General features: G+C 43.5%; 1 protein-coding gene across 1 annotated transcript; it reads right to left on the reverse strand.

The window, feature by feature from the left end:
- Nucleotides 1-813: 813 nt before the first annotated feature.
- On the reverse strand, nucleotides 814-8,977 carry tbc1d25 (TBC1 domain family, member 25). Its single transcript, XM_071475140.1, has 7 exons — nucleotides 8,811-8,977; nucleotides 7,527-7,636; nucleotides 7,278-7,432; nucleotides 6,305-6,432; nucleotides 6,011-6,199; nucleotides 4,760-5,035; nucleotides 814-4,192 (listed from the first exon to the last, which is right to left on the reverse strand). Exons 1-7 carry the CDS (start codon nucleotides 8,853-8,855, stop codon nucleotides 2,489-2,491), a joined length of 2,607 nt encoding a protein of 868 aa, XP_071331241.1. The 5' UTR covers nucleotides 8,856-8,977; the 3' UTR covers nucleotides 814-2,488.
- Between the last annotated feature and the right edge of the window lie 578 nt (nucleotides 8,978-9,555).

Consider the following 9,555-nt stretch of genomic DNA (forward strand, 5'->3'; position numbering starts at 1 on the left):
ACAGCAGTGTGTCTTGAATTTGTGTGCTAAACGGAGTAAGGAGAAAATTGAAGCAGGGAAGGCATTAGTGACTTTTCGTCCGTAACTGGGTCAGGCTCCAGAAACACTGGATCCTCCAATTCCTATGATGCAATTCAATAGGATCTCTTCAGGATCATTTGACTTTTCAGCACCATGAAGCGCTGACTTAACACGGAGCATGCTGGTTCGGAGTTTTGTCCGACTTTTGCCTGTAATTTCATGCATGTCAAGAGATGGATTTAAACTTGTATCTGGCCTGAAAACGGTTTACAGCAACATACTTTTGGATGAGTAAACAGTGTGTTTAGGTTTTAAAAAACAGTCTGATACATTGAAGGTAACACTTGTACCTGTAAGTAAAGAAACCCCAAAAGATTAGTCTTTTTAAATTCCACCCCTGCAGACACCGACTGCTCATGTTAATCAAGTCAGCCGAAGTCAAAAACGAAGGGAGCTTTTCTTACGCCCTTCCTGCCTGGCAAATGTTTCTGTCTTTTCACCCCAAGGTCTTAATGAAGGCTTCCTGTTCTGAAGTGTCTTATTACCCAAGCTGAGATGACATCACTCTGACATCATCATGTTCTCAAAATGTGTTCAGACAGAAAGTAAACCTTTTTTTTTTTTTTTTTGCCTGAAGTTATTTACATGAATTTGAGTGTTGAGCCATTTTGCAGTGTGTTCGCCCCAAACAGCCAAGATGCACATGGCACTAATGTTAGCTGTAAGCTAACAATGGACGCACCACCTGTGTGTGTGGGAGTGAGCCTCTGAGCAACTCTGAGCTCAGCAGGAACTCTCCTTTTATCCTCTTGTCTCTGTGTTTATGAAGCAGATTTACAGAACCAGGATAAGAGTGAAACTTTGCTAACAAGCCAAAGCTTTGGGCAAAAGTAACCTGCAGCTTGTTCCATCTGAAAAAGGTACTTCATGATGTAATACAGGTCTACGGTCTGCCCGGAGATAAAAGATGATCCCTTCATTTTAAAGGCAATATTTCTACAGACTCTTTTGCTCAGCTGTGCTTGCTTTGGTATGTCAGGGAAGGGCCTTTGAAAAATCTTGGATTCTTTAATGTTTTGGCCAGTTTATGCCTTTATTATAGAAGAGCTGACAGGAGAGCAGGGGAGAGAGAAGAGACGGGACCCAAGATGCGGACAGTATGGTTCATGGTTGGCATCTTAACCTCTAGGCTACCAGGTCAGACATACTGGATTTATCCCTAATGTTGATTTATTCCAGGTGGACAGCAGCCATCTATGAGATTGTAAAATAACACCGAACATATATTATTATCTGCTGGTCAGCTGATAAAAAACGTTGGAGTTTTCCAAAGGCATTGCTTGTGTCCTGAAACACAGACTAAGGTTTTGAATCTTGAGGTCACAAATTCATGTGTGAAGCTATGCAAGAACTCTCCTCCAAAGATAATCCTCTCATCCCTTTGAAACCTAAAATTTCGCTGTTATAAATGCTGGTGTAATCGTGTGTTTTGGCCAAAGACAAAGCAAACACATTAGCTGTTGCTACCTAGCAGCATAGACACTGATTGTGTGTCTGGACTGTGTTTATGTGTTTATGAACTCTCCAGGAGCTCCAATTTTTTTCTGCAGTTTTATTCTCATCTCTGTATGCATGGATTTTTCACCTGTATTTGAAGCCTTGTGCATCTTTGACTCAAATTTGTATGTAACTGCGCCACGTCTAAAACTCGACTTGTGTTCTGTCTGAACACACTTTTCGATAGCACCTCAGCAGCAGTTCTCTACCTTATGAATATTTATTGTTAATTTACTCTTTCAGGTTAATGGTGACAGGCTGTGTCAGAAGGTTAGGTTCGTGGGCTGGCTTTGTCATCAGTTTATTCTGTGACTGACGGATAATTTAGATTTTGGTTGACAAGTTGAGTTGTTTCTGTAAAACTCCTTCTGAATAAGAGCTTTTTAAACCTTGACTTTCAACGACTCAGAGTCTGGATTTTAACTAATGTAATTTTAGTGCTTTAGTTAAGACACTTTTGTGGCTTATTGGACATAACATGAGCATGTAAACAAAGTTAATAAAGAGGGCAACACAGGCTAAATGCACCAAGTGGCTAAACTTTTCTTGGTCCTGGCAAAACTCAGACAGCCCTACTGTCTGACCGTCAAACGCCTGAATCACAGGGTTTAACATGTCATGCATCAGCAACCTCAGAAGACACAACAAGAAATTAAACTCTTTCATCACCTAATCCAAGGACAGACAGCCCGTCCATCAACAGGAAGGGTTGATGAAAAAATAAAAAATTACAATGAATACTGGCATAAGGAATATGAATATATATTCAAGCATACACAGAATGAGTAGAGTATTAACAGCCCTAATCAATGTGGAAGGCTGACTGGAAAAGATCAGCACCTCCAAGGGGCCACAGTCGGTCTTCCGAGGAGTTCAATTGAGGACCGGAAGCCAATGACGCACAAAGGAATCAGGAAGTCGGGGAAAGGGCGACTTGAGCTGTTGGGGAGGGAATGGTGGTTGCGAGGTTGTAGGTTGAGTTCGGAGATGATGACTGGGGCGATGCTAAGGGGCTGTAAATAGGTCTGGCCGAGACGGTTGAAGAAGGGGAGTGTTGAGCAGCAGTAGCTGTTGTTGGGGAGTCTGAGCTAACCTCATCCCCTTCTTCCGAGTCCCACACTTCACTCTGCAAGTAGTCTGCAAATAAGGCCTTGGCTCGCTGCAGCACCCTGCTCAGGTTATGGCGCCGCACAAGGCGATCAAAGTGCATGGCTAGCTCATTGTAATCCAAGCTGTTCTTGATGATGTGGTCTCGGTGCTCCAGCAGGATGGACATGCACAGAAACAGCATGAAGGGATTGCCTTTGCCGAGCTCTTGAGGAGGCGGCAGGGAACATGGTTTGATGCTGGTGGTCTCAGCTTTCAAAGAACTGGGTGTGTTAGCTGTAGTGCTGGGGGATTTGTTGCCAGGTGAAGGGAGATTGTTGGAGGACGACCTGCTGCCAGACAGCAAGGTGCCTCTTCCAAAGGACAAAATGGGTGAAGAGAGTAGGGATCGAGTCTGGGTGTGGGATGGAGATGCAACAGATGTTTTTACAGTGGGAGTTGTGGGAGAGTTGATCCCTGTACTGCTGAGCACTTGGGCAGAGGAAGTCAATCCTTTTGGAACAGTTCTTGGTAAGGCCTCTCTTCCATCCGCTGTGGATGCAGGTGTGGATTTTGGAGGAGACTCTGGAGAAGCTCCTGGCCAACTGGAGGGTGAAGTCGAACATGTGGGAGAGACAGAGGAGCCTGTTTTCCAGACGGGTAGGCCACTAGGACAGAGGGGAGGTGATGACATTGGGGTGATACCGTTGTCACAGGTATTTATGAGAGGTGTTCTCTCTCCTGGGTCCTCCTCACTGTCAACTGTGGATTGGCGCCTTGCAATGCTTGGGACTGATTTTGAAGCCACCAAACCCTGTGGCTGCTCAGCATCTTCCATATCAAAGCTATCTTCATTTCGGGCAGTATAATACTTAAACTCTCCAAAACTAGTTTGCCTCTCCAAATGAGGAGCCTTCAAATCTGCCTTTTCCTCACTCACTTGGTGACTATCACAATCACTGCCCTCACTTTCATTTCCAGGACCTGCATGTTGCTGGTCTTTTTCTTCTACGACGGCATTCCTGTTCATATCTGGTTCTTCTCTTGAAGGCCTCAGCATATGTCGCCTACGCTGCTTCTCTTTTTGTTCCTTATCATCTTCAGGGCAGTTCTCAACTGTCTTGTCTTTGTCTCTGCAGGTCATTGTTTCATCCGTCTCCTGTGGTGGTCCAAGAAGCTCCACTTCGGTTTCAGGAGGATCCGGGGGCAGGGAGCTCCAGGTAACCTCAAGCATCCTCAAAGCATCGTCGAACGCAAATTCTCGCTTGAGCTCAAGTAGCAGCCAGCGGTAACAGAAGAAGAGGTCGTCAGCTCCTCTGGACACCAGGTAAGAGTAGAACTCAGGATCAGAATACTGCAGAAGCAGCTTCAGATGCTGGAACTTAATGGACATGAGTTGCCCATCTGGCCGGAAATTGCCCTCCAAACGTTTCATAATGCCACAAAAGCAAATGAAGGCATGTGCCTCATTGTCCATTACTGCAAGTATAGGGGAGGCAATATCACTCATGCCTTGACAGTATGATATCTGAAAAACAACACATCCACACAAAGTTACAGAAGTCTATAGTTTACAAACAAAAACTGTATTATTATTAATTATCATGACTAAAAGCAGCTTGAAGATTAAAGGAAAATTCAAAGAAACAAAGTTTTTGTTAACATAGGTTTCAGTTGACCAGGGGCCTAATTTATCATACATACACTCATCTATATATCTATACATCTATACCCATAAGTCTGTTGCACCGGTCCATGCTGGGAAGTTTTCCCACATGCCTTAACTTCATTGAGATTTTTATTTTTCTCATTTTCTGCTTTTGTGGCAAGTAACTACACATTTAGGCTCATTTTAAGGGTTGAGCAACAGGTCGTCAGCATCAGTGAGGGTTCTACAAAAAAACTGTAGTGTCTTTGTTGTAGGTGATTACAGATCTAAATCGAATATTTGGGTATTTTTTAACTTAATTTCTTTGGAAATGAAATGTTGAAGGTTAATGCAGAGGTTTTTAAAGACAGACGCTGTGGGCCTTGTGCCTGGCTGAACCCAACCCTAACAAAGGTACAAGCCAACTGACTGAACATCTCTACGAACCTGTGGATGTGTGATGGCGTATGTTGTGAGCAGGTCGGTGAGGGCGGTCAAATGCGGACTGTCCTCTGAGCCTGCGTAATATGGATGAGCCCGGTCCGTCCTCAGGACATCTTTGAGAACATTCCCACGGATGAATTCAAGGTCCTCGTGGCTGACGCGGGCTGTCCACTCCCTCTTCAGCTGGTCATACTCCCTTGTCTTCTTCTTCATGTAGTCCATTCTTTCCTGTCCACTCAGTCCGTCAGGGTAGACGTTCAGGAGGTACCGCCAAACAACCTAACACAACGGCAGACAACGCAGAAGTTCATTCATAATGGTTTTCTAATTAAAGAATTTGATGTGTGAATGCATCATTTTAATTTCATTATATAATTCCGACTTCCTCTTTTAGTGTGTGCATAAGACACAGGCAGAAAATAGCTGTTGTTGTTCTTTGGGGGAATCTGTGAATAATCTCAACTGCATATTCATTCATGACAAATGACTGTTTACAGCAGCCTGAGGCTACGTCCACACTAATGTTTTCATTTTAAAACAACAACGATCTCCGTCCCGTTTTAGCTCTGTATCAGAAACAATCACCGTCCATACTAACACACCTGCAAACACATCACATGACCATTCAGGTGCACTGGGCATCTGCAAGCCGGTGTAAACAGGAAGCAGGTTGTCTACTCTGCAGTTGATCAGTTGCACAAAACAGTTCAAACGAGGAGCAGCAAAGACAGCTGTAGTGTTAAAATGCAGAATTTAACTGCACAACGGCTGCTAGCAAAGGCAACAAGGTCAGAAACGCTTGTAATTCATTATCCGTGTTGATTTCACCACCGGCAGTTGAGGCTGATGACAGCCAATCAGGGAGAGACAGCGTACGTCATTATTCCCAGAGGTCTCTGTTTTTGCCCGTCCAGACTACAACCCTGAAGTTTTCAAATTAAAATGGGTCCAGCAGCGTTTCCAAAAGTCTCCATTTTAGGGGCTTGAAAATAAGAGACATGCATTTAGAAACTAAAATGTAGTCATGTGGCCTAAATCTGCTGAGAATGAAAACGGCTTCTCCTTACAACATGTTTTGGTTTCTTTTCTTGCTGATGTCAAGAATCACAACTATGATTCAATAAGAGCAAGAGCTGATACACAGAATCTGAACCATAATCAATTAAATCTAACTATCACCCAGCCCTGATTGTTCGGGAAAGTCTGCAGTACATGGAATCAGTATGTGACGCTAATAAATGTCGGGGGCTGCACCTTGCGCAGTGAAGGCTCCACACCACCATGGTAGATCCGCAGTCTGAGTTCCTCAGGTCGTGTCAACTGGCCCTGTCCATTCAGGTAACTGTGAAACTCAGCATCACTCAGAGGAGGCTTGAAAGGCTTGATCTCCTCCCCGTACGACCAGCTGAAGGCTTGCTGGACTCTAGACAAGGTCCGGCCAACCTGAACACGAGTGAAACAAGCACATAAGACTCACACAAGATCCTGACTCATAGAGAGCAGAGTGTAAAGAGACTATGTGAGAAAGGTTAAAGACAGTGAAGGAACCTGGGATAGTAGAGACTGGGTGAAGGGGAGAGCTGCAGATGCCAAAGACTTAGTCCTCTCTGCAAAAAGCTGCTCAGAGCCAATCACGTCTTTGGGGCTGATGATGTCCCACTCCTCCATAACAGGACCTGCAGTTGAACAAATAGTAGCAGACTTAACAATCATCTGTTCTAGTTCTAATTTATACTGCCTACTTAGAGAATAGGTTCACTGTTTTAAAAATCTGTCTTAAAACAACAGTCAGATGTTCATATGTACATTGAAACAGGTTTTACACGCTGTAGTGACTCCTCCTGTTAATTAAAAGATCTTGCATCAAACAGAAATGCAAGCTGAAGCCTCTGCATCGGCTCACACAGTCCCCTTTGTTTCTAATTCTGAACAGTGTAAATCCCAGCTGCAAAAATATAAACCCACTCAGGGGTTTGTGTTACAAAAATTAACGCTATAACTATCGGGCAGCAACAGTAACATTCAGACAGAACTCTCCTGGATCCACAATCTAAAAGTCGCTTGGTGCAATTCAAAATCCCCTTTTCTGTTCCTCATTTTCCTTTTTGGCACTACGTTGTCCTCCACCAACATTTCAGTGGTTCCTCCCTCACTTAAAACAAGGTATCACTTTCAATAACACTTCAGACTCTCAGCAGCAAACATCTACATGACCATTAATAAATAAACACAACATATCCCAAATCAATTTCTCAGCATATTATCACCTTATGTCCTAATGTTCCTGCATAACCACTGTCTGAACTATGTCTTGTCTTTAAATATGCACAATTTGAGAAACATCTGAATTCACTCATATTTAAAAGTATTTTACTTTACTTTATTATTATTATTTTAAGTTTAGTTTAGGTTAATACCTTGCGTACATGATTAAAATTGTAAAATATCAAGATCTCCACAGTTTAGCACTTTTCTTTTTTAGGTTTTGTTGGTTAGTTTATAGATAAACAGGTTTTCTTACTGTCTTCTGAAGGTTTTATGTCCATCTTCAGCTGCAGATATGGTTTGGCTGCACTGACAAACGCAACATCCAAATCCCCGTCAGACAGCAGAGACAGATACGTTTCAGCATCGCTCCGATCTCGGGAAAGGTAACTGATCCCAAAGTTCCGCTTCCTAGTTTGAAAGACAAACAAAAGGAAATGCTGACACATACAATATAATAATATTTGTGTCTATGCAGCAGTTTACTCAGGGTGATCACTCTTACCCGTTCAAATCAAAGGCTCTGATAAGTATGTGCTGCAGGACCTCCAGTGATGTTATCTGAGGATCAACAGCAAAGGAGCGAAACTCCACAGGAAGCACCCCATCACATTTCTGAAAAGCATCACATCACAATCTCTAAAATATCATCACAGACAAATAAAAATACGGTTTAATTATTATGGTATAATACCATAAAGTATGCAATGATGCAGTTTATAAATAGTACATCATAGTCTATGTACTGTTAATTTACCACTTTGTCAGTATGCGAGAATTGATGCAGCACAGAAGGTGTGTGCACAGATTTTGGAAAACCAATGCCGTTTTTTAAGTTTGTAAACATCACGAAAACTCAGAAAAAAAGTTTTTGTAAAGAATTTTTTACTTTGTTTAATGAGCTGTCACCAAAGCTGCACGTTTTAAAAAATGTTTTTCTCAGAGTGATTACTGTTGCCATTGCATTGTAGGAGTCCATCAACACCTCAGTCAAAAACTGAGCCATTTTAGTCTGCAGACATAATCAATACATGCTTAGATCCTGTTTATAGTAAGACTGGGTTATGTATGTGAAATAATCATAATTATTATAAGACAGTTATTTTTCATTATTTTCAACAAAAAGATATATTTTATATATGCAAAGATATGGAAAATATATCTTCAAAACCGCACATGAAATCAATTAGCTGTGTCCTCTTGTTCACACAGCTCCAGTGCACAGTTTGCAACACGTTTCTCTTATAATTATTAAAAAAATATCCTCGTTTGATTTGATTGACGCTTTTTTTTTTTTACTACCTTGCAACATACAGTGAGGTAATTAAACCACAGCGACAGGCGCCTGCAGGTAACGTGTGACGTCACGAGGCGCCGTCTGTGTACACACGCGCGCCTCAGCCGAGCAGGCAGGTGACGTCAGCGCAGCGGCGAGGGTCCACTGCCTCAGATTTTATTCACGTTTTCACACACGAATGTCAGGTGTGTGCAGGTGTGACGCTGGGTCCAAATAAGGCCACGGAAACAGGTGATTCGTCGCCAGCTGACACGGACAGAAATCAGTGAAACACACACAAAGCCGCCAAAAACAGAAGCGTGAACCCCCGTCGGACGCGCTGTCCCGCGGCCCGGTGTCACGGCTGCTCCCGCCCACGGCCCGCACCGGGCTGCGGGTCTGGCGGAGCAGACGAACCGAGCGGACTCCTCGTAAACAGGGCACCGCGGCAGCTAGCCGACCCGCTGACGTTAGCAGACGGACAGCTTGCGGTTCAAACCCTGGGCCTCCTACCTTCACTTTGACCCGGACCACCCCCCTCTCCTCCTCGCCTGCCATTTCAAAGACTCCGTGTCGGAACAGGATGGTTGTTGGGGGTTTTGTTTTCGTCCTACGCCGACATGGTGCTCTCCAACATGATGGGGGGGGGGGCACTGGTCGAGCTCCTCTGGTTCGCGCTCTTCTTCTGCTGCGACTGCACGGACGGTTTTCAGCGGCATTACCGCCATCTGCTGGACGCGCCTGACCCTGCGCTCTCTGACTCACCTCACTGCAGGCCAGGCCAGTTTTAGCTCCTGTCTGTGCTGTTGGGTTATTTAATCTATAACAATACATTGTAAACTGGTCCAAATATATATTTTATATTTATAATACTTATAATACCTCAATCTCAAAGTTCTGCTACTGCGGTATATACTTAGTCACTTTCCACCTCAGTAGCTACATATCACAGATACTGGTTGTGTGCTTTATGTCAAGTTTTTAGAATTATTTTTTTACTTCCTTAACAGCCAGTGAGCTATGCAAACCATTCTGTTTGCAGGTACAAACCTGCAGTGCGAACAGCTGGGCCTCCTCGTCCCCAATGCTAACGTCGAGGTCTGTAATCCGGCCTGTAGGCCTCAAGCATGTTAGCCAACAGGATGCTGGTCTCTAGTTAGAGACGAAACGGTTACTGGTTAATGCTAAATCAAAGCAATTAATTAAAAAATAACAATTAAATAATAATAACGATAAAAAATTTTACCGTGGTTGATTA

Source organism: Trachinotus anak, unplaced genomic scaffold, assembly GCF_046630095.1.
Source record: "Trachinotus anak isolate AG129_WGS33_773 ecotype Australia unplaced genomic scaffold, CSIRO_AGI_Tana_v1 ptg000004l, whole genome shotgun sequence".
In the NCBI taxonomy this organism is placed as follows: Eukaryota; Metazoa; Chordata; class Actinopteri; order Carangiformes; family Carangidae; genus Trachinotus; species Trachinotus anak.